The sequence below is a fragment of the Triticum urartu genome, chromosome 2A (assembly GCF_056163025.1).
Source record: "Triticum urartu cultivar PI428250 chromosome 2A, HENAU_Tu73, whole genome shotgun sequence".
NCBI lineage: Eukaryota > Viridiplantae > Streptophyta > Magnoliopsida > Poales > Poaceae > Triticum > Triticum urartu.
Window position 1 is genome coordinate 48,762,186 of NC_141874.1, and position 23,710 is coordinate 48,785,895.

The 23,710-nt window shown below is 45.9% G+C and overlaps 3 protein-coding genes and 1 pseudogene across 6 annotated transcripts; 2 read left to right on the forward strand and 2 right to left on the reverse strand.

Moving 5' to 3' along the window:
- Window positions 1–645: 645 nt before the first annotated feature.
- Window positions 646–2,611, reverse strand: LOC125540878 (uncharacterized). Its single transcript, XM_048704414.2, has 3 exons — window positions 2,027–2,611; window positions 1,575–1,890; window positions 646–686 (listed from the first exon to the last, which is right to left on the reverse strand). The coding sequence occupies exons 1-3, from the start codon at window positions 2,522–2,524 to the stop codon at window positions 646–648; spliced, it is 855 nt and encodes a 284-aa protein (XP_048560371.1). The 5' UTR covers window positions 2,525–2,611.
- A 2,047-nt stretch (window positions 2,612–4,658) lies between these two features.
- On the forward strand, window positions 4,659–6,699 carry LOC125534879 (uncharacterized; annotated as a pseudogene).
- Window positions 6,700–9,995: 3,296 nt separating this feature from the next.
- On the reverse strand, window positions 9,996–11,788 carry LOC147983582 (uncharacterized). Of its 4 annotated transcripts, none has more exons than XM_087543021.1 (3): window positions 11,288–11,782; window positions 10,843–11,164; window positions 9,996–10,066 (listed from the first exon to the last, which is right to left on the reverse strand). In XM_087543021.1, exons 1-3 carry the CDS (start codon window positions 11,780–11,782, stop codon window positions 9,996–9,998), a joined length of 888 nt encoding a protein of 295 aa, XP_087399147.1. The 4 variants fall into 4 exon arrangements, with proteins under 4 accessions (XP_087399147.1, XP_087399150.1, XP_087399148.1 ...); XM_087543024.1 differs by having other exon boundaries at window positions 10,021–10,061; window positions 11,300–11,788; XM_087543022.1 differs by having other exon boundaries at window positions 10,021–10,061.
- Window positions 11,789–18,027: 6,239 nt separating this feature from the next.
- Window positions 18,028–23,006, forward strand: LOC125535442 (uncharacterized). Its single transcript, XM_087543020.1, has 3 exons — window positions 18,028–18,239; window positions 19,080–19,121; window positions 20,867–23,006. The coding sequence occupies exon 3, from the start codon at window positions 20,942–20,944 to the stop codon at window positions 22,643–22,645; it is 1,704 nt and encodes a 567-aa protein (XP_087399146.1). The 5' UTR covers window positions 18,028–18,239; window positions 19,080–19,121; window positions 20,867–20,941; the 3' UTR covers window positions 22,646–23,006.
- Window positions 23,007–23,710: the final 704 nt, after the last annotated feature.

Here is a 23,710-nt window from a genome sequence, read left to right on the forward strand (position 1 = left end):
TCTCGAAAAACTTGTATGAATCTATGGGAAGTTCCAGTGTGCTACCACCATTTTTTTCTTCTTCTTCTTAAAAGCTTCGTACAGCTCTGTCATAAGGCCTTTTCGCTTTACTCATGGCCACAGTTCTTCCTGGTATGTGCACTTGTGCAGGTCAGGAATTAAGGACTCTAAACACCCAAGGCAAGGCAGCACAACTAAAAACACGATCAATAGCTCTCAGGAAAAACCCACTAAACACGATCCATTTGTCTAAAATGAATGCAGGACCATTAACTCATTGTCAAAACCACTGCATTTTCCAGTGACGCGAAATGTATGATCTCAAAATATTGCAGGAATGTCAACTCACTGCAATAAACCCTACAGTGAAATGCTTCTTCTACGAAGCACACCAGAAATCACATCTCAGAGATGAATGTCAAAAGAGTGACATGCAACGACCTACAAATTGCTCAGCCATTGGAAGCAACACTATAGGCAGTTCTGAATCCAGAACGAAGCATGTTTTGCAAGCAGAAGAAACGAAAGAGTTTTCTGAACCTATATCTATCTATCTATGCAAAAGTAGGCGTCCAGTTCTGCTGTGGTCGAGGCGGCGAAACTTGTGGACAGGTGTACTTTCAGGGCTCCTGCTCCCATCTTCCTCTACTCCGCGTTGACATCTGGGTGTCGCAGCCCATTGTAGGCTGAATTAGCAGAAATTATGAGCCAATTAGGTGGGAGACCAACAATCAATAACAACATCAAGAAGAAAAAAACTGAAACAATATAATGTGCAAGGAACTAAAGATTTTATGCATTATTGTAAGATACTACCTGAATTTTATTCATAGGTTAGAAAATAAGTATCTTCTCTGCAAAGGTAAAATGAACTCGATTTGGCTTTGCAGCTACCATAATCTATACTATGAAATCGATGAACTGGATTATCTGAATCAAGGGCAGAAATGTGCAACTAGCTTTGATAAATTAACATGGCATCTACTATTTTCATCCAACTACTTTCACCTTTTTCCAAGTCATAGCAAAACGAATCATAATATCCTTTTTCCAAGCACGATCAGGTTAGAAAATAAAAGGAATAACAAGACCAAGGTTGCAGCTCATGTACAAAACCTGAATAAAGCTCAGGTGCGAGATTTATTGGTTAAATCAAACGCGAGTAAAATTGGCTAAATCAAACGAATCAACTGAGTTGGTGTTTCAAGTTCGATAATGATTTATTCCCCCAATAACATATCATATTTTACATACCAACAAGATTACAGCAGTTGCAGACAATTCCCAACACCTAGCAGTTTCAGACTTCAACAGATTCAGTTAACTATTTTTCAGACTACAACAATTTCAGTGAACTGTTTTAACACCTAACAGTTTCAGACTTCAACAGATTCAGACTAGAAAATTTCAGTAACAGCTTCAGTAAGACAAGTAGATTAACACCCCACTAAATTAAACCCAAAAATATATATGTGTACAAAACTCAACCAAAGACCATCGGTCTTCAGTTCTTGTCACCGTTAGGAGATACTGTACTTTAGGAAGTTGGGGCATGGAGAGAGGCTCTCACTCACCAGGGGTCTCGGCCCGGATGAGGACAATCTCGAGGGTCTCGCCATGGCCGCCGTCGGGCAGGTCGACGACGAGCGGGGTCAGCCTCCCGTAGCGACCCGCTCGGACGCACATGGCGATGTTCCGGTAGTACACGCCGGCGCCGACGAGGAACCGCAGGTCGTCCCTCAGGCGAAACGCGGACCTCCCCCTGAACCAGAACTGGCGCCAGGCTTCGTGCTCGGGGTCCTCGGGGTAGTGCCCGTTGTCCAGCGCTCGCACGAACCGGATCAGCCGTGCCGGCTCCACGTGGATGACCCCGAGGAGGTATGGTGGATTCTGCAGTTGAATCACAAAGATGGAACAGAATCACAAAGATGGTTATGTTCAGGAGTTCAAGAAGAATTCGCTGAATCGCCGAAAGCAATTCAACAAGAAGAGGTATCAAGAAGCGGGTCGGTCATGGCAAACTCACCGGAGGCGGGGCAGGAAGGGCTGGCATGTCCTCTCTGGCGGGGATGGGCTCGACGACCCAGTAGTACATCATGGAGCTGGCGTTGTCGTCGACGCTGACGCCGGTGGAGTTCCAGGGGAGGTACCTGCCGTTGGCGCGGAGGTAGCGGCCGCCGACGTTGCGGAGCAGGACGACGTCGTCCCCGCAGCCCGAATCCACGGCTTGCCACATGAAGGCCTCCACACCCGGCTGGTCGTAGTCGCGCAGCTCCGCGCGGAGGCCCCGGTGGCCGAGCCTCGCCGGCGTGGCCGTGGCGGCGAGGTAGCGGCCGTAGGCCGCGCTGTGGAGGAGCAGGTACGGACAGTTGTCGCCGTTGTAGATGTGCACCGCCCACACCGCTGTCATGGAGGCGTGGAGCTGGCTGAGGGTGACGCTCTCCCCGTCCTCGGCGGCGTGGAGGTAGGTGCGGTGCACGCGGCTCCGCAGCCGCACGTGGTGCCTGTCGTGGAACAAGTCCATCGGTCGCCGGCGCTGGAGGGCGGAGGCGGTGGGCTGCTGCGCGGTGGCGGTGGAGGGAGGGCGAGGGGTTCTTGGTTTGTTGGGGACTCCGGCGAGGAAAGCTGTTTGTTGGGGCGGTTACGCTGGGCGCCAAGGCGGAGGTATTTCAAGGTGCCGCCGTCCCGGCCTTTGGGTACGAGGTGGGCTTGCAGGCCGTTTCCTTGGCCCAGCCCACACTATCGAGCTCCGCTGTCACTTAGGTTCTGGTGACTTTACGGGCGATCTGGTATGCGAGACGCCAAGCTATCCATGAAAACATTTTCCAAAGTCCTATGTCGACACACAATTTCATCATAAAGTATCTTCGTGAGCTGAAAGATTGTAAGCCACCGCAGCCACCACGACAGGTAGCAGCAGTCCCACCTCGAACCAGAACACGGTAGATTCCCCCGGCGTCTGGAGTGGTAAAATTGAGAGTTGATGGTGTGGTTTCCAGAGATCTGAATGATGGGTCTTTTAGCGTTATGTGCAGAAACCCGGAGGGTATGTTTTTGGGTGCATCATGCATGAAGTACACTGGGTTGACCGATCCATACACATAATTAACATTTTTGTAAGACTTATATTTTTTACGTTATTTTATCCATACACATTGTACATTTTTTATATCATAAATATTTTATATACACGTTTGAGATTTTCCAAATACATGATTAAATATTTTGAAAAGAATATTTTTCATGTCTACTTTTTTCGCATAACATTATACATTTTCTGTATACATCAAGAACATTTTTATTTATATGCTAACATTTTGCAGATACATGATCAACATTTTTTAAACATATACTTTCTCATAAACATTGTACATTTTTTGTATACATCATTAACTTTTTTATGTATATATTTCACATTTCTCAAATACATTATTAACATTTTATTCATATATATGTTTTGATGTCTATTTTTTCATACACATTATACAATTTTGATATGCATTAGATACATTTTTTAACTTTTCTATATAAAGCCACTTTTGTAATTGATATATTTAGAATGTTTCAAAACACAAGAAAAAGAAGGGAAAAAGTAAATAATAATAAAATGCAACAAACATAAAAAAACAAAGAAGAAAAAGGCGTTGAAGGCCTATGTCCCCTCAGGCCGGCCCAATCTGGTCTCACATTTAACCGAGACATAGGAGTGTCCTCTATTCCCCGCGTAGGTCGTGGAATAGTGATCAAACATGTGCCCTCCCACAAGCCTAGTCGGCCAACCCATTTGGCTTTTTTCCGGCCGGTTTTAGAGCAACTCCAACGGCTCCCGTATCCCATCAAAATCAGCATTTATGTGCAGTTGGAGCAAAAAAACCTCTCCAACAGCTCCTGTAAAGTAGCCATAACTTTTACACAAGATTTCGTAAAAATGACATTTTTTTCTCCCCTCGGATTTATGGGACGATCATCTTCCCGTAGTTATGGCCACTTTATGGGTACAGCTATAGAGGCTTTTTTTTGGCCCCAACTATCCGTAAATGCCGACGGAACACTGCCACGGCCATCCACCGCCTCCCACCGGAACACCGCCGTCGTCCACACCTATGCCGCCGTCACCTGCCGCCACGCCCATGCCACCGCCGCCCCTCGACGGGGCCACCGCAAAGCCCACCGTCATGTGTGTCACTACTGGCGAGTCCAAGCCAATTGTCTATTTTCTGTGTAATTAAAAATAAAATAAAAAATGAATTTAGAGAAAGTTCCAAAAATTGCTTCCAGAAAACTTTTCCTAAATTTTACGAAAAGACCAAAATAAATCAGTTTTAGGAGAAAGTTTTTCCGGGGAAGTTTTGGAGTTGCTCTTAGGAAGGCCTAAACACAGGCCCAGTTTGGAGCGGAGGAAAGAAGAGAGCCGAAAAAAAGAGGCTTGAGTTGGTAGCAGCAGCTCTCCAGGTACAGCATTTTGCACTTGTGTCAAGTCTTGTATAAACACCCCTGTAATTGTCATCACTATTCAATGCAAGAGCTAAGCTTTCTACCAGTTTACTTGCCTGTCTTCTTGATATTAAGATGCTCCCCTCTCAAGGAGCTAGCCGTGTGGGCGGAGGACTAAAGCTTGTCGCTTATTTTCAGCTGACCGGACTCGATGGAGCACTACGATGCCCGGCAAGAGAGGTGCAACCCTGCTTGAGGACCTGCCCAAGGAAATCGTTGACAAGATGATAATGGATTTGTAGCACCCGGGTGCCTAGGCACCTCCTTATCATGACCGTTGGTCCAGGATCCAGCTCATTTGGGTATGTGTGATATACTGTAGCTAGCAGGCTATTAGCAGGTATACTGTTTGCTAAACCCGGCGGTCGGTCACGATTCAAATGGAGCTGTGCCTAGGCTTTCACTGTCCTAGGTTTGATTCCCCGAGTAGAGACGTGGACATGACATATCGGACCCATTGTAAATAAAAAAGTACTCCTCTGATACATTTTGGCAGCCTAAAGCATAATCATACCTCTTGGCCATAGCTTTGATGAAAATATTCACACAGCAACTGTTCAGACTTAGTCTGATATGTCCATTAAGTTGTAGACATTTCATCTCCCTTCTACTAATATAAAAATAGTGGAAACGGATTACGTGAGGCTGGGACGGTGGAGCTAAACCTGAGTCAGAAGCACAACCCATAGGATATTGGAAGGATAATGACAGGTGGGGCCTGTCCATGTGTGCCCACGACGTCAGAGAGTAATCAAGCTGAGCAACATGTGGCCGACTGGGAATCTCTTGTGCCACGGGCGCATGCAGCGGCAGTCTGATGTCTTTTCATTCATCACATGAACCCCAATGATTCCTGACATACCTAGACCTGCAAGACCTTTCTCTGCATGCTAGTAGCTCCCCCTCCCGTCGCTCTTTGTCCCCTTAAAGCAGCTATTCTAATTACTCCAATGCTGCAACACCTCTGACATGTACAGTGACCAGCACAAATCCTCATATCACTGGATGGGCGGGATTACAGGGTGCCGGTGCACCCGGGTGCCGTCCCAGCTTTTCGTTGACAAGATACTCATTAGGTTGCCGCTCAAGGACGTTGGCCGCTGTCGTGCCGTCAGAAAGTCATGACGCAGCGTGACATCCACGCCTGCATTCATGCTCGAGCACCGTCGCTGCCAGCCGTTGCTCCCCATTGTCGATGGTCAAGGGCGACCGGCCAACCTCGTTGTTCTCCGTGATGCCGGTGCCGTGCAAGCCCTCCACCATCAGCAGCTCTGGCCTTTCCTCCCGGGCTACAAGCCACTTTCCCAAAATCGCGTCAGAGGCGCTTGTGATGGCTTCCTTATCGTCTCTCAGGGATACACGTTCTACATCTACAACCCAGTCATCCGCAAGTGTGCTCTCCTGCTGAGGCCTGAGAGGGAGTACAACACCATAGCCGGTTTCTACTGCCACCATTCAACTGAAGAGTATAGGGTACTCTGGGTCTCACGGCCAGAGCACTTGTCTAAATCCAGCTTATACGTCCTCACGGTGGGATCCGACAGGCCGAGGCACGTCAGAGTCAGAATGTCAACACTCTCATCACCTTCAGCGGAACAGGATTTACTGAGCAAGCTGTGCACTTCATCCGGCAGTTCACCACCAGTCCACCACCATGGCAGCCTGCACTGGGGTCTTTACAGTTACGGCAACATTACTGGAGGTGGCGGAAACATTATTGTGTTTGACACAGAAGCGGAGTCATTTCGGTGGATGCACGGTCCCATCCATTCCCAGTCATACTGTTACTAGAGGTTGTTCGACATGGAGGAGACGCTTGCTTTCTGGGGCCGCTTGACTGAAAGGTCTTCTATGGATGTCTGGGTGATGCAGGATTACCAGGCTGAAATCTGGGCCATCAAGTATCGGATTGACCTGTCAATGGTAGAGGCATCAAGACAACTTTATTTAACCTCTTTCAAAAAGAAAACGAGAAGACCACTTGATTCTACAGTGCAATATTTGAACAATATCGTTGTGCTAAACGAGCGTGAGCTGCTGATCACATTTAACAAGAAAAATGTGTTGCGCTGGGATATTAATGGCAAGTTCTTAGGTATTGTGAACATTGGAAAGAGTCAGTACTGCATGTCGCTTACGCACCACCGCCTCCAAGAGAGCATTGTTCCGATTCGAGTGAATTCCAGTTTTTACCCCCTATCTTGACATTTTTGTCACTAATTACCCCATTTAGCAGGATTTCATCCGTTTTACCCCATTTAGCAAAAGTGTTGCCACAATTTACCTGTGTAAAATTTTGTATCTGTTCTGACTGGCGGGTCCAAATTGTCAGGTCTAGCTAGCAATGCCACATCGACGATTTTTTCCTATCTATTTTTCTCCTTGTTGAACCGGTCCTCCTAACTTCTCCCGACCGGCCAGGCCCGATATGATCGCACCGTCGTCACAGACCCGCCATCAACTGAGCACAGCCTGATGGTTATTGGAATAAATCACGATGTCCATGTCCGACTAGGGCAGGAGGCAGTCTTCACATGGGATACGTATAGGCTTAGTTTGGCTAGGGCTAGGTGCTATATATATCTTTGTACACCACGTTCTAATATCACCAGATCAAAGCAATAAAGAAATGTGAGGGTCGAGACTATAACCTCTTGCAATCTATCGATCAGAGTTTCTTCCATCGATCGCCAAGTTACGCAGTGTTCTGCCGACGGCATCGTGATCGACCGATCGGATGTAGCGCTAGTGCAAAGCCCAGGTTCACCTACGCGTGCATGCGCATGTGGCATTGTTCATCAATCCATCTGTGCTAGCTTCCTTGTCTAGCTGCTTGCACGTTTGGTCCTAATGTCACCAAAGCAAGAAGAAGATTCAGTGCAGCGGTTCACGTAAATGGACGTGCCTAGCCCGATGTCGGGGAGCTTGATGGAGCCATCAGAATCCACCGGTCGGTGTCACCATCGTCGATGCCTGACAATATCTAACACTAGGTTCGAGCGAGCCTGACGGGTGCATTCGGTCGGAAGCCTGGACAGGCAATGCAATCGATTGGGGCAGGCGACACAAGCTAGAAGCGACTGGAGGCGAGCGTGGCGCGTGGCCGACTCGGGCGTTGTGCGTTGGACGTGATGTGAGTGACCTCCATTGTGCCGAGCCGGTCGGGAGAAGTTATGCTCTACGCGGCACAGGTCAGAATGCTCACAAAATTTTAAACAGGGTAAATTGTGGCAACACTTTTGCTAAATGGGGTAAAATGAATGAAATCTCGCTAAATGGGGTAATTAGTGTCAAAAATGTTAAAATAAAGGGTAAAAAACGGAATTCACTCTTCCGATTCCAGGTCATGATAGAAAGAAGAATATGAGGAGCATCCATTCTCCACAGGGCATGCCTGAAAGGTCATGACTTCTGGTTTGCTTTTCTCTTGGACTGGGAGCATGCCTCTTGTTCCTAGCTCTTCTTACCTGTGCTACCGGTCAAACATGTCGTTTTGGATGGTTGCTATCATGATTTAGTGCTTTTTATGATGTCCTGATCATCTTGTTAATGTTCTTAACTGTGGAGTATCGATGTATGGCATTAATAACTTTTTTACTACTGTTCCTTGCTGCCTCCCAAATCTAATGCAGCGGTGACATGGTTAAGATGCACAGATGGCAGCGTTCAGATGAGTGATCCGCTCTTAGTCATGCTCTTTGAGCGAATGCAATTTTTTTTTTTGCTGCTGGAATGTTATTCCGGATCTCTTCCATAGGCCATTTGTTTGATTTTTACTGTCCGCGTGCAATCTGGTTGTAACTTTTAAGTTTCACCTGGTTGCACCTGTTCTTCATGTGAAATGTTTTTCAGGCATACTTGCATAGCCGTGCGTATCATCATCAGTGCTTTTTATGAAGGAAAAAAAATCCTTGGTTCTTTAGTCAGTGTGTTGAAAGTACTGCTAGGGCCTTTTGTTTCCTCCTTTCTTGGGGTTAACAAAGAAACTTGTTGAAGATGTGCTCTCCTGGAGCAAGATGGATATGATGGTTCTTTGTTCATCTTTCTCCGGATAAAAGATTTTTGTAACTTGACTACATAGTGTCAGTTTGGCCACATTTCTTTTCAGTTGGAAAATCCAGCGAATTTCGAGATTGTCTTGATGTCTTTTCAGTTTCTGTTTTTTTACTTTTGAGCTGCTTATTAAACTGCCACTCTTCCTTCACTCGGAGTGTAACTAAAGCCCGCAGTAGTATGATTTTACTGCGAAGGCCAATGTGATGGGTTCTGGATGGGAACTCCCAAAATCTCTGTCAATTGAATCACAACTAGAGCTTTGTGCTAAATTTACATTTTATAGCAGTGCTCATCACCATTTTTGTGTGGCTCATTGTACATGATGGAATAGCACCCTGCACCCAATCAAACCATTTATTTTTTCCAAGTTCTTCAAAAAAGTTTGGGGGGCAGCGTTCATGAAATTACTCGGGAGAATGAATCTAGGCAACACTGGTACACCTGAGTACGATAAACCTGGTGCGGAAAAATATTATGTGTTAGTTCATGCCGTATTTTTCACTCTTCCGTTTTGCCTAGCAGAGAAGGTGTATGCTGTTGTGGAGCAGCAAAGGGAAGTAATAAGCCTTGCAAATGTTGAATTCCCAGGAGCGTGTTTGCTTGTGCACACCACCTGCCTGTTGCTTTGGTATTTAAAACTACTTCTAATTCTCTAGGTTCCTCGCTTCATGTGGTATGATTGTGTTTGCCCGTTTGTTTACCGAGTCCAAAACTCCTTGCAAAAGAGCCAGGTCAATCTGTGCCAGTGTTTAGTAGCCTGATAAAGTGACAAACTACACCATGAATATGGTGTTTCGGTCTTCAGCATCTCTTTTCGCTTCACTGTGATATCTAGATCTGGAAAACTTGCATGAATCTGTGGGAATTTCCAGCGTGCTATCATCAATTTTTTTAAAGCTCTGTACAATTCTATCATAAGGCCTTTTCACTTTACTCATGCCGACAGTTCGTCCTCGTATATGCAGGCCAGGAATTAAGAAGTTACACCCAAGGCAGCACAAGTAAAAAACACTATCAATAGCTACCAGGAAAAACATTATCAAGGCAGCAAAACTAAAAACACTAAATTTTCCATTTGTATGGGAAAATGCATAGAATAAAAAATGAATGCAGGACCATTAGCTCATTGTCAAAGCGACAAAGCCACTGCACTTTCCAATGACGCAGAATGCATGATCTAAAAATGTTGCAAGATCATCTACGAAGCACACCAGAAATAACATCTCAGAGATGAATGTCAAAACAGCGACACTGCAACGACCTACAAAATTGTTCAGCCATTGGGCACAACACTCTCAGCAGTTCTGAATCCAGAACGGAGCAAGTTCAGCTACCAGAAGAAACAGAGAGTGTTTTTGAACATATATCTATCTATCTATATAGGCAAAAGTAAGCATCCAGTTCTGCTGTCGTCGAGGCGGCGAAACTTGTGGACAGGTGAACTTTCATGACTCCCGCTCTGATCTTTCTCTACTCCGCGTCGACATCCGGGTGTCGCAGCTCATTGTATGCTGAATTAGCAGAAATTATGAACCAATTAGGAAGCAGACCAACAATCAATAACAATATCAAGAGAAGGAAAAAAACTGAAACAATATAATGTGCAAGAAACTGAAGCAGACCAACAATCAATAACAATAAGGAGCAAGATACTACCTGAATTTTATTCACAGGTTAGAAACTAAGTATCTTCCCTTCGAAGGTAAAATGAGATGACTGAACTTGATTTGGCTTTTTAGCTACCATAATCTATACTAGAGGCAAACATTGTGAAATCGATGAACTGAATTATCTTAATCAAGGGCAGAAATGTGCAACAAAACAAAACGAATTTTACCAAGCATGGCACCTACTATTTTCATCCAACTACTTTTACTTTTTTCCATATCATAACAAAACGAATCATAATATCCTTTTTCCAAGCATTATCGGGTTAGAAAATAAAAAGAATAACAAGACCAAGATTACAGCTCATGTCCAAAACCTGAATAAAGCTCATGTGCAGAGACGAAATTTATTTAGTATTGTTGGAACCTGAGTTTTGTTCACAGGTTATTCAACACGAGTAAAATTAGCTAAATCAAACGGATTTATTCCCCCAACAGATTCAGTTAACTATTTTTCTGACTACAACGATTTCAGTGAACTGTTTTAACACCTAACAGTTTCAGACTTCAACAGATTCAGACTAGAGCAATTTTGGCAACAGCTTCAGTAAGACAAGTAGATTTTCAGTTCTTGCCACCATTAGGAGATACTTAGGAAGTTGGGGGCATGGAGAGAGGCTCTCACCAGGGGTGTCGGCCCGGAAGACGACAATCTCGAGGGTGTCGCCATAGCCGCCGTTGGGCAGGTCGACGACGAGCGGGGTCAGCCTCCCGTAGCGGCCCGCTCGGACGCACATGGCGATGTTCGGGTTGTACACGCCGGCGCCGACGAGCAACCCCAGGTCGTCCCTCAGGCGAAACGCGGACCTCCCCCTGAACCAGATCTGGCGCCAGCCTTCGTTCCCGGGGTCCTCGGGGTAGTGCCCGTCGTCGAGCGCCTGCACGAATCGGATCAGCCGCCCCGGCTCCAGGTAGAGGACCCCAAGGAGGTATCTGTATGGGGGATTCTGCAGTTAAAACACAAAGCCAAATCATGGTCATGTTCAAGAAATGCTCGAGAAAATTCGCTCAATCGCGGAAAGCAATTCAAGAATAGCTATCAAGAAGCGGGTCGGTCATGGCAAACTCACCGGCGGCGGGGCAGGAAGGGCAGGCATGTCCTCTCTGGCGGGGATGGACTCTATGACCCAGTACATCATGGAGTTGACGCTGTTGTCGACGCTGACGCCGGCGTTCCAGCGGATGTACCTGCCGTTGGCGCGGAGGTAGCGGCCGCCGAAGTTGCGGAGCAGGACGACGTCGTCCGCGAAGCCCGACCCCACGGCCCGCCACATGATGGTCTCCACCTGCGCCGTGTCGTAGTCGCACAGCTCCGCGCGGAAGCCGCGGTGGCCGAGCCTCGCCGGCGTGGCCGTGGCGGCGAGGTAGCGGCCGTGGGCGGCGCTGTGAAGGAGCAGGTACGGGCCGTCGTCGCCGTCGTAGATGTGCACCGCCCACGCCGCGTTCATGGAGGCGCGGACCTGGCTGAGGGTGACGCTCTCCCCGTCGTTGGCGGCGTGGAGGTAGGTGCGCGGCGGCACGCGGCTCCGCAGCCGCACGTGGTGCCCGTCCTGGAAGCGGTCCATCGGTTGCCGGCGCCGGAGGGTGGAAGGTGGATGCGGTGGGCTGCTGCGCCTGCGCGTTGGGGTTCTTGGTTTGTTGGGGACTCCGGCGAGGAAAGCTGTTGGTCGGGGCGGTTACGTTGGGCGCCAAGGCGGAGGTACTTCAAGGTGCTCTCACACTATCGCCGCCGTCCCGGGCTTTCTTTAGGCGCCAGGTGGGCTTTAGGGCCCAGCCCACAAGTCGTCTCCGTTCCTCCTCCCACACAGTCCCGCACGAGTCCCTTCCATTTCCCGGCTCACCGAACAGAAATATGAGCATTGTGGACAACTGTTAGTTATAGGGTAACATTGACTCGTGGAGACACTCATTGATTGAATGCTCTATGTCACGCCGTGTATGGGCCCTAGCAGATGAAACCATGGTTGAAACCATGATGGAAATAGCAAAACCGAATGCTAAACACTGGTTATTTCATATGCAAAGGTTATTATCACATGCCCAGTTCGTGGAAGCATCTGTGACTCTGTGAGCGATTTGGATGGCAATAAGAAAGGCCATTCATGAGAAAAAAAATTCAGAGCCCGCTAGCAACGCATGCATTCGTTAGCGTTTTATCCAGGAACTCAAGAGTATAGAAGTCTTGACAAAAACAGCATCGTCAGGGTCCAGAACGAGACGAGCTGCTATCCCTATTGATGCATGGCAACCTCCGCCTTTGGGTCACGCGAAGATTATGGTAAAGGGGAGCGTCAACCAGGAGCAAGGGAAGGGGCTGTAGCTGCTGTATGCAGAGCTCATCTGGGACATTATATCGGCTCCTCTTCGCTGGTCATCCCCGGGAATGTTGATCTACATGTACTGGAAGCATAAGCGTGCCGGGAAGCGTTGGCCTTAGCTCAAGACTTACAGTTGCGGAAGTTGGTGGTGACTTCGGATTGCAAAGGGGTGATAGCAGATATCCATGGAAGGGCAGGTGGAGTTTACCTGTCGGTCATCAAAGAAATTTCTCTCACAAGTTCTATTTTTGATAGCTGTAGCTTTATTTCTTAAGGTAGATCAACAATTAGTGATGCGCTTTGTCTTGCCAGACACTCTCTTTCGCTTGATCAGGGGCGCCATGTGTGGCTGTTATCCCCTCATGATCCATCTTGTATTCCTCTGAATTCTATCATAGATCAATAAAGTGTCTGGTTTTCCCTTAAAAAAACAGCCAGAGGCATTGTTCCCTCTCATTGTCTAGAGAAGCGAGGCGAGGAGCGAGCGAACCACCATCAGATCTACCGAAACTGTTAGCATGTGTCGTTGTTGCTTTGACACTTTGGTTGTAGCAGGTGCTTGTGTCGGCTAGTGTTTTCTTTTTTCTTTTTGAGATGGAATTGGTTGCTTCTTTATTCAAGGTTCTCGGTTGAATCCAAGCTCATCGCATCCCGAATACACAAAGGTGACACATGAAACCAGGTCTTAAACAATGTATTCAAACAACCCTCCCTGGTAGTGTTTTGTTGTGTTGTACCCTATGCTGGTGTTTGTTAGTCTCATCCCATTTCAATTACTCAACTCTTTGATGTTTCACTTTGCCTTGTGTAACTAAACTGTGTGATGTGTGCAAATTGTTTCAAAATTGTATGAAGTGGAGCTACCTTTTCCAGCCATGGTCCTCGATGTCGACACCCCGAAGCCATCCGTGCTTCTCAGGCATACTTGCATACCCGTGCGTACCATCATCAGTGCTTCTTATGAAGGAAGAAATCCTTGGTTCTTTAGTATGTGTGTTGGAAGTACTGCTAGGGCCTTTTGTTTCCTCCTTTCTTTTTGTTTTGAAGGAAACTTGTTGAAGATGTGCTCTCCTGGAGCAAGATGGACATGATGGTTCTTCGTTCATCTTTCCCCGGATAAAAGATTTTTGTAACTTAACTACATCTACATGGCGTCAGTTTGGCCATATTTCTTTTCGGTTGGAAAATCCAGTGAATGTCGAGATTGTCTCCAACAGAGCGACTGTCTGTTCTATATTGACAACCATAGCCAGAAGAGACATATCACAAATGGCACACAAACATCGACGCTAACGACCTATGTCGACCTAACTTCCTCGCCTCCAGATCCCGGCCCACCGAATTTGAGATTGCTCGGACTTAGGCCAGGCGAAATACCTGCTCGGCTTGCCGATGCAGGTAGCGACGGCACTCGTGGGTGTCGTCCCCTTATTGGAGGCGCCGCCATGCCTCTATCTGTGCCCCCCTTTGAGCACCAAGGGAAACTCAATGTCGAATTCTTTGGATTGGACAGCTGTAGTGCCATGACGTCGTTCCCTTTCTTGAAGGTGTTGTTTTGTTCACACGGTGTCCTCGATGTCGGATTTCGAGATATTGGAGGTTGCATTGTCTCAGGCTACCACTCAGGGCATGGGCATCCAGGGCGCTATGTAAGACTTCACCGGAGCTTCCCCCATGGCTTCTGCCTCCGGGCTGGCCAGTTCTTGCAACCCACTCGTCGATCTCTAGGGGCGTGTTTGGATGACTGCCTCGCACCTGGCTCGTATCCTCGATGCAAATGTCAGCAAGATTGGTTACCTGCGCGGCCTCCTCAGCCTGGCCCAATCCATGCAAAATGAGCCCTCTCAGCCAGGCTGAGGGGAACGCAGGAATCAGGCGTATCGGGGAGCCAGGCCCGTGCCTGCATCCACGCCTCGACTGCAACCTCTCGTTATCTTTCCTCTTTCTTTCTCTCACGCATCGACTCAAGAAACCAACCCGCCGCTGCCGCCGCCGTCTGAGCCCCGCGAGCATAACTCGAAGCACCCTCGGCGGCCACCGGTCTCCTCCACGCCGACGTTGGGCGCTCGCCTCCCCGCCTCGACATCGCCGGTTCCTGCAGGCACCTCAACGCTGCCGAACTTCTCCATAGCCGTGCACGCCCAGCCCTGCGGACGAGCTCGCCCCGCCACCGGCCCAATCTCCGTTGTGGCGGCTTGGCGCTCCTCCACGCCCACGCCGGGGGCTCACCTCCCCGCCTCGACATCATCTGTGTCCGCCGCCGAACTCCTCCATAGCCGCGCGCGCCCGGCCCTGTGGATGAGCTCGCCGGGGCTCACTAGGAAATAGGGGGAGGGGAGCATCTAGCGCCGCGAGCCGCAACTACCATCGAGTTACCATCTGGCGCTGCGTTTGTCCGCTGCTTGAGCTTTGTTAGTTCTGATTTTAGTTTAGGTGTTGATTGGCTTGTGAAATTTCTGATAAATAAAATTGAAACTTGAGATTTGGTTCATATTTTAGTTCAGGTTTATTTTACTTGTTGTTTCTGTTCATGGAATGATCCAGATCCAATTGGAATGATTGAGATTGGAAGAGAAAGGTTCACATAAAATTAATAAGCTCAAATGCAATTTACCAAACAGCATCTCTTGTATATAGATCCAATTGCGAGAGGAAGAAGATGCTGGAAAGGGGGAGAATGAAGACCACACTCAAATGCAGTTTACCAAACAACATCTCTTGTATATAGATCCAATTGTATATACAACATCTCTTGTATATAGCATCTCTCATGCATTTATATCATGCAGCCCACCAAACACACATCTGAGCTCATCTTTGCATCGACTCAACCAGACCACACTCACCCAGGATCTCTCATGCCATGCAGGTTGGAGCCACCCAGGCAACCAAACACGCCCTAGGTGTATTAGGTGGGTGTACGTTGATCTTTGTCGAGTTTAGAGCCGTGGCCGCGTGATGGTGGTGCCTTGTGCTGGTCGTGATACGGTCTAAGGTTTCATAAGCCTCATCTCCTTGGCCGGAGGCCGTGCTAGGCGGGTTTGACTATATTTTGTCCTCTGTTCGGGCTGAACATCCATCGTCTCTCTGCTCTGGGCACAATGCTCATGACTTCTTGTGTACTTGTCATGTGTTGTACTCTCTCTTATATTTCTTTCAAAAAGGGTTGAAACCTAAAAAATACAATTTCTTAAAATTAAGGTCCCATGGAGGTCGGCCTCCAATTGGCATTTTTGCCAAAACTGATGCTATTATTGTGGGCTGTGCGTAGCTTCTGTCATCGCTTCACCACGGTGTCGGCTCTGTGAAGCTTCCGTGACACGGCTGCGTGCCATCTGAAATCGCAAGATCCAGCACGTAGCTAACTAGAAAAAAAAAAAGCAAAGCTAGACAAACTAGTGGAATTTTTTTGGCAGAATGAGTTCTCCTCTAGCGGTTACGTGGTCGACGTCACGTGGAACCACGGCGCCGCTGACTGTGCGGGTATTGGCCAGTTCATCAAAGTCGTCGATGACCGCGTACGCAGCCTCATCTTGCCGGCGGCTCTTCCTGTCACCAGTCACGACGAGTCGCTCGCCGACATCATCGCTCCGTTCCTGTCCTTGCTCGAAATCGGCCGCCATTTCCGGACGGCACCGATTTCAGGGGAGGGCAGCCGACGACGGTGCTGAGCTGCAAGCGAGGAGCGGTAGGGCCTCCGGTGAACATCGTCGCCGGGAATGGGGAGGACGGTGGCTGCAATGTCCTGTCACGCTGCCTCAAGGAGCATACCCAAGCTTTCCTCCATCAATTGACAACCTGACCGATCCATCATCCATGGACTTTTTTTGAGTGCCATCATCCATGCATTGTGTGAGCGAATTAGGCGTCTCAGTGCCGGCTACTCAATGCGCGAGTCTCTTTTTCCAAGGAAATGGCTGATTCTATTCGCTAGAAGGGTTAAGCACGCTTTGCTGCGTTTCTTGGGATTTTAAGATATGTTTGTTATTTGGTTTGACACATGGGAAAGATGTTTGTTATTCAATCTTCTTGGCTATCAGATTAAGATCCGACAACTGCCGTCTTTCTTCTTTCTTTAGTTTTCTTCCTTCTCCAAACGTTTTTTTCTCTCATAAAAAATGACTTATCAAAATTACAAATTCAGTCAACTTATATATAACTATTGTGTTTTTTATAATGTAGTGTTTGGGTGGGTTTTCTCAGTAGTATTTTATATTATCTGCTTATCAACTCATACTTATGTGAGTATTTTTCTTGCGTTGGCGGAGGTGCCGCATGTTGGCGTTTTCTTTCTAGATGGTGAGTGAATATGCGGGACTGATGTGTTTTTTAGACTGGTTGTTTTAGATCAATTTGAGAAATCATTGACCCAGTTAAAAAAAGTCGAATACGTTAAAAAAGGGCTCCTTAAGAAATCATTGATCCAGTCGAAATCGTTAACCAAATTCAAAATTGAACACCTCAATTGAATGGAAGGACTCCAAAATTAAGGAGAATCATGTATTAGATATTTCCTCCGTTTGAAAATAACTGAAGTGGTTTTAGTTCAAATTAGATTATATAATAGAGTAAGGTAAATACAACTCAAAAGCATTTAAAACGACAAGGGCGGACTAACCCTGACCGCCACCACATGATTGAATCCTTCTCCCTGTCGTCGGAGTGCGCCGCTAGGCAAAGCCCGTGGGGCGTCGGTGCCAGGGAGGTTACTGCTCATAGGGAGCCCACTATGGAGGATTTGGTTGGTTGTTGCGAGGACGATGTCAGTGATGTGTAGTCAAACTGTGGCTGTCGTCAAACGATGCTCGACGGCTTCGTTGATGATCCAGCACTATGATCTTCAACGGTCGTATGGCCTGGCTAGGTCACTGGAGAAGACAGAGTCGATGCATGGTCTTGGATGTGTGGAAGTGTCGTGCAACGGTGTGGGTGATTTCTTTTCTTCAGATTTTTTATGGAGTCTTCGAGTTTGTTTGGGGGCATCTATGCGGCGATGCTATCCCTGTCTCGGAATAATGTACTCCTCACTTTTCCCCGTTTTCGTTGGTGTGTTCATCACCGACGGAGGGCGTGTGGAGCCCTCTCTCCGGCGGGTCTCCCGGGATCCAATTGGTTTAGTTTTCGGGTGGATCCGTCTAGATTCGACCGGTGTTTATGGTCTTCAGAGTTTCTACATGCTTTTATTGACGTTTTCTTCTCCGGTGTCTCTTGATATGCATCGATGACTTCCTGGCCTCTGTTACTACAAACTTCCGGATTTAAAAAATCTTGCTCCATCATCTATGCTCACGGCACATCGCCGGTGGAAGAAGACTTCCGGCACCCCAGAAATTTAAATGTAATTTTATCTTTCTGTATGGGTGTGTTTGTTAGGTCTAGTATATGGGCCTTGGGCCCTTTTGCAAAAATATAATGATTATGCAGCAGAGTAGGAGTCAAAATTAATTCGTTTTCCTTCTTCGAGTGGAGGTCAAAAGAGGATTCGTTTTCCTTGGTTGGGTCGTCTTCCACACTCCACTACTTCCCGTCTTCTCCACACCGTCCCTTCTTCCTCACTTCCTCACTCCCTCCCCTGCTTCTAAAAACCCTCTCCCCTCTCCCTCCTCTTCCTCGTCGCCGTCGGTCGCCGGCCGTCGGCCGGCATATCCCGCTGCCATTCGCCGGAGGCCCTCGTCGTCCCGCATCATCGGCCGCCGACGATTAGGTACTCGCATTGTCTCCCCTGCTGCATGCGCTGAGGCAGCAAAGAGCCTGCGTTTGATTGAACGGCGTACGTCTTTGGCGTGCTGAACTTTGGGGCAAATCTGGTTTTGGGGGTAGGGTATCTAGGATCTCCTTTTTCACCGGCTAGGGTTTGTGGGAAGCTTGAGCCGATCCGGTTCACGAGCTGATTTTGGGTTGCTCCGTCACGCCGATTCGTAGACATGGGAATCAATTTCTTCTTCGGTTAGGCTTTCAGCAGGGCTCACATGTACCAGAGCGTCGGTAGTTCTGTTGGTCTCCTTTGGGGAACATTCCTCTGCAGTGTGAAAGTGGCCTTCTGATGTGCAAAGCTATTCTCTGTCATGGAAAAAGGGGGAGGGGGGTGGGTGTTGTAGCATAAAACAGGGAAAACATTTTTTGAGCAAAAAAATTGGGAGGAAAATGCTATTGTGTTACCTTTTAGCTTGAATATTAAATGCATTCATTCTGTTGCTGTTAAATTATGATTTTTTTTTTCTCTCTTCATTTGGACAGGAACAAACAAAAGTTGATTCTAGGTTTTGCCGGGTTTTCTCCAATTAATCGGGCAGCAACCTTCTTAATTAATGACACAAGGCAAAGCTTTTGCCTCTATTTCCTGAAAATATATCAAGAGTGAAAACTGACAACTATTCTGTTTTTCAGTTTAGCTTCCTTTGCCTGTCTGTATTCAGATGGAGCAAAAAAATAACTATAATCATATTGGTTGGTAGTTGCGTGTAGCATTTATTTTGAAGCTTGTACGATTACGAGTGTAGTGATAAGTTGAAAACAAACATTAATGAGACGAATTTTTCCGCAGACAGTACCAAGCGTGTCATGCCTATCATGATGATCATCTCTGGTAAGTACAAACTTCTGTTCTTTATGTTTACAACCTTTACCATTCACTAAAGCACAAATGTAACAAGTGGGCACACAAAACTATTTTCCTCTGCTATTTACATGCTGGCTAAATTCTAAAGTATTTTATTTCTATGCATCTACTTATTTGTCATGACTACATAATAGTCTTCCACTGCATGACAGGATATTGTATTGGGCCTTATGATATCAATTAGTAGCGCCCTACCTTAATGTCTACGATTTCTTTCATTCCGTTATTATAGTTTAGATCCTAGCTTGTTACATTATGATTGTTCACTTTACTCTTAGCTCTACACAATATGGCAATGCTTATAGTAAGAGTATTTCACTAATCTATGGCTAGTGAAATTGAAGTCACCTTATCAGAAACTCCGTTGGCAACAATACCGCCTCAACATATACTGCCTAAAAGGATGCTGTATTCGTGAAAAACAATGTATTTAGGTTAATGGGGCTATTTGCAGTTGTATAGTTGTGTATATAAATTAAACGGTTTCACAGTTGCGAGTAAAAAATAGACTCAGCAGACAATTGGAGAGACCAAAACTTGACCTTTTCCTTTTATATCTAGTAAAAAGAACGAATAAATGGGCATTGCATCATCAAAGAAATACATGATTAAATAATTAAGAATTTGTAGTAAAACTGAATTTGCACAGAAGGCAGAGGAAAATCTGATGTATCTATCAGGTGTCGTTGTCCTTTTTTTTCTTCTTCTCGAAAATGCATCTAAGTGTGCGTCGTTGTGTATTAGAAGAACACCAAAGAAGGCACAGAGTACAAGCAACCGATTGTAGAGCTTTAATTGTCCTTAGTTTGTTTTTTGGCGCATGACCTTGAAACCAATATTATAGCCAACCTGTCAGAGGGTTCGTCCCCTAAACACAAAGGAGAATGTCTCAAGGGCAAGTAAACAACTGAGAAACATACAAAGAGAAGATGAAGAGACAGGTTTAAACGGAATCCACAGAAAACCAAGTCATTATTCACTTCTGGTGGTTTGCAGGATTTACCTGGAATCTGGGAAATTGAACCCTGCTGGGAGTGCTCTCTGATCAGTTCAGCACATATTTCTTGAAACTGATCCGCCACATGTTCAACACATGCATTGCATTTTGAGTGCTAATGGTCTTCCATGTTGGTAACATTGGCTAAAACATATGAGATTGATGTCTTCAGAGTTAAATTTATGATTTTAGGGTTGCAAGAGAGTGAGTGTTGTTCTTTGGTTACTTGTTAGACATGTACAATAGTTGACAAGAGGGTCTTAGCTTGTACTCCCTCTATCTCAAAATAGAGGACGTCTTATATTTTGAGACAGAGGGAGTACCATTTAGATGTATGTCATTTAGCGAACACAAAAAACATATTATGCAGTGGATTATCTCTTAGTGTCGTCTCTAGCAATTAATGTTTGCTTGCTCTTAAATTTGTGGGAGAATTAAAATTAAATTATAAAATATGTAACTAACAGATGGCATCTTGTGAAATGGATAGAATTGTCTTAATTATCTTCCTTACTAAGAGATCATCTCTTAGCTAGAGAAGACAAACCTTTTTTCTTCTCATTTCTTTCTTCCAACTCTGCGATTATCCTAGGTGGCATTGCTAAGATAGCACAAATGTACACACCCTTATGTAGCAAGAAGCGCTTACAGTTCTTTTGTTTTAGAATGTACTTGTGAAATTTCTTGATCATGATTTTGTGTTTGTTTGGTGCAGGTTGACAAGTTACTTTCCTTGGTCTACTGCTTGATCTTTGTTCTTTGGAAGTACTATATCTCACTCCATACTACCATGAATCTCCATAATAATTGTCAGCAACAGCTATCGTGCTCAAATTCTGCAAGGCCGCCAACATTTTGGACCATCTGTCCAACCTGTGTCACCAAATATCAGTACCACCATGCAATTTTGAAGAAAGCTGTCTGCTGCCATAATTGCTCGAAAGCCTTCATAGCACATGCTTTAACTGAGCAACATGTTCCTTCTGGTCCATATCAACAGTTTGCTGAGCTGTGGATAAGTGCAGGAGTATTTTCAGAAATTAGATTGCTTCAGAAGTTCGAACCTGGGCAGATATGGGCTCTCTACAGTGACATAGACAAGTTTCCGAATTACTATGTCTTCATAGAGAAAGTTGATCTCGAGAATAATGAAGTACAGGCAAGATGGCTTGAAGCTTTTCCTGATGAAGGGGTGGACCAAAGATTGGTAGTAGATCGAACTGTTGGGTGTGGAACCTATATGGTTTCCACCACCTGTGGTATTATGATTTACACTGACACAAAACCCTTTTGTCATCCTGTACATGCGACATTCACTGGTAGAAGGAACTCCTATGAAATATATCCTAGGAAATATGAAGTTTGGGCCCTTCTCAAGGGATGGGATATTGGTTGGAGTTCAGATGCTCACAACCAAAAGAACTACAAGTATGAAGTTGTTCAGGTCCTCTCTGATTTCACGACTGGCACTAGCATCACTGTCATGCCACTTGTCAAGATAAAAGTATTTGTTAGCTTATTTATGCAGGACAAAGAGGCTACCCCATACCTCATACCTCAGGATGACACAATATGGTTCTCGCATTCTCTCCCATACCGTTTCATGGGTGCAGCTGAAAGTGAAGGCATTCCAGAAGGAGCTCTTGAACTTGATCCTGCAGCGCTCCCCCTTAACTTGGAAGATGCTTTAGCTTCTGTTGTTCCTGAAAGCAGTTCAGGGAAAGGTCAGGAGTTTGGCACCGTATACACTCGATCTGCTGTAAAAGATACTGATGTTGATGAGGAATCTGGTGATATTATCCAGGCAAAATTTGTATGTCCTGATTCAGAATTCTATGACTTTACAGAAATAAGATTGCTTTGCAAGTTCAAACCTGGCCAGATCTGGGCTCTCTACAATGATATATATTACTTCCCCAATTACTATGCCGTTATAAAGAAAGTCGATGTCAAGAATAATAAGGTAACATTGAGATGGCTCCATGTCTGTCCTCAGGGAATGGAGGAGAAAAGATTGGTCAAAGAAGATCATCCTGTTGGGTGTGGAACCTTTGGGGTTTCCACTGGCAATGATGGTATTAGTACTTGCACCCGTACAACATACTTTTCTCATCCTGTACCTGGTAGACCAACTGGTATAAGAAATGAATATGAAATATTCCCTCGCCTTCGTGATGTCTGGGCTGTTTACAAGGACTGGAGGGCTGGGTGGACTGCACAAGATTTTAAAAATTGTGACTATGAGTTCGTGGAGATATTTGACTGTACTGATTCGTCCATACAAGTTCAGCTGTTAAGGAAGGTGGATGGTCACCAGACAGTATTTAGAAGGGAGGGAGCTGTGGAAACGATACATAAGTATGATTACTTAAAGTTCTCTCACCAGGTGCCTTGCTTCTGTCTCACAAATGAAAAAGGAGGCAAGCTTCGAGGCTGTTTGGAGCTCGATCCTTTGTCGGTGCAGAAGGGGTCTCTTGTCACTAATTCAAGGTGAGAGATAACCTTGTTCATGGCGAATCTTTTGGAAGCCTCTTTCACGATGAAATTACAAGGCGAAAGATTCTGCGGAAGTTGGTCACACCGTGTTTCAAACTGCCCGGAGCTCTCCATGTTCCAGTGATGTTATTATGTGCTTGTTTAGTCTTCCTGCAGCCGGTACCTCTAAGATCTAGTTAGCAACCTGGCATTTGTTGCAGTTGCTGTTTTTACTTTTGGTCCGGTTATTGAACTGCCACTCTTCCTTTGCTCACAGTTTAACTAAAACCCGTAGTAGTATGATTTAACTGTGAAGGCCAATGTGACGGGATCTCGGAAAATCTCTGTCAAATGAAATCCAACTAAAGCTTTGTGCTAAATTTGCATTTTTATTTGTAGTGCTCATCACCATTTTATTGCAAATGTTGAATTCCCAGGACTGTGCTTGTTTGTGCACACCACCCGCTGTTGCTTTAGTGATAAAAAACTTCTAATTCTCCAGGTTCCTCACTTCATGTGGTACGATGGTGTTTACCCGTTTGTTTACGGAGTCCAAAATTCTTCTTGCAAAGAGTCAGGTCAATCTGTGTCCTGATAGATTACGCAAGAACTTGGGTACTCAAGCATGTTTAGTAGTGTAGCCTGACAAACTACACCATGAATAAGTTGTTCAGCATCTCTTTTCACTTCGCTGTGTGCTATCATCATTTTTAAAAAAGGTTCGTGCAATTCTAAACACACAAGGCAGCACAACTAAAAGCACAATCAATAGTTCTCAGGAAAAAACCCACTAAATTTTTCATTTGTACGTGAAATGCATAGTCTAAAAATGAATGCAGAGCCATTAACTAATTGTCAAAACCACTGCATTTTCCAGTGATGCGGAATGCATGATCTACAAATATCGCAGAATTGTCGACTCGATGCAATAACCCCTACAGTGAAATACTTCGTCTATGAAGCACACCAGAAATCACATCTCAGAATTACAAAATTGTTCAGCCATTGGACGCAACACACTCAGCAGTTCTGAATCCAGAACGGAGCAAGTTTAGCTAGCAGAAGAAACAGAGAGTTTTCTGAA

Coding starts and splice junctions, on each gene's coding strand:
- LOC125540878 (XM_048704414.2), bottom strand. CDS start 2,524: ATGGACTTGTTCCACGACAGGCACCACGTGCGGCTGCGGAGCCGCGTG. Junction 1,891..2,026: donor CCCTTCCTGCCCCGCCTCCG/GTGAGTTTGCCA, acceptor ATTCAACTGCAG/AATCCACCATACCTCCTCGG. Junction 687..1,574: donor CATCCGGGCCGAGACCCCTG/GTGAGTGAGAGC, acceptor CTGCTAATTCAG/CCTACAATGGGCTGCGACAC.
- LOC147983582 (XM_087543021.1), bottom strand. CDS start 11,782: ATGGACCGCTTCCAGGACGGGCACCACGTGCGGCTGCGGAGCCGCGTG. Junction 11,165..11,287: donor CCCTTCCTGCCCCGCCGCCG/GTGAGTTTGCCA, acceptor TTTTAACTGCAG/AATCCCCCATACAGATACCT. Junction 10,067..10,842: donor CTTCCGGGCCGACACCCCTG/GTGAGAGCCTCT, acceptor AATTTCTGCTAA/TTCAGCATACAATGAGCTGC.
- LOC125535442 (XM_087543020.1), top strand. CDS start 20,942: ATGAATCTCCATAATAATTGTCAGCAACAGCTATCGTGCTCAAATTCT.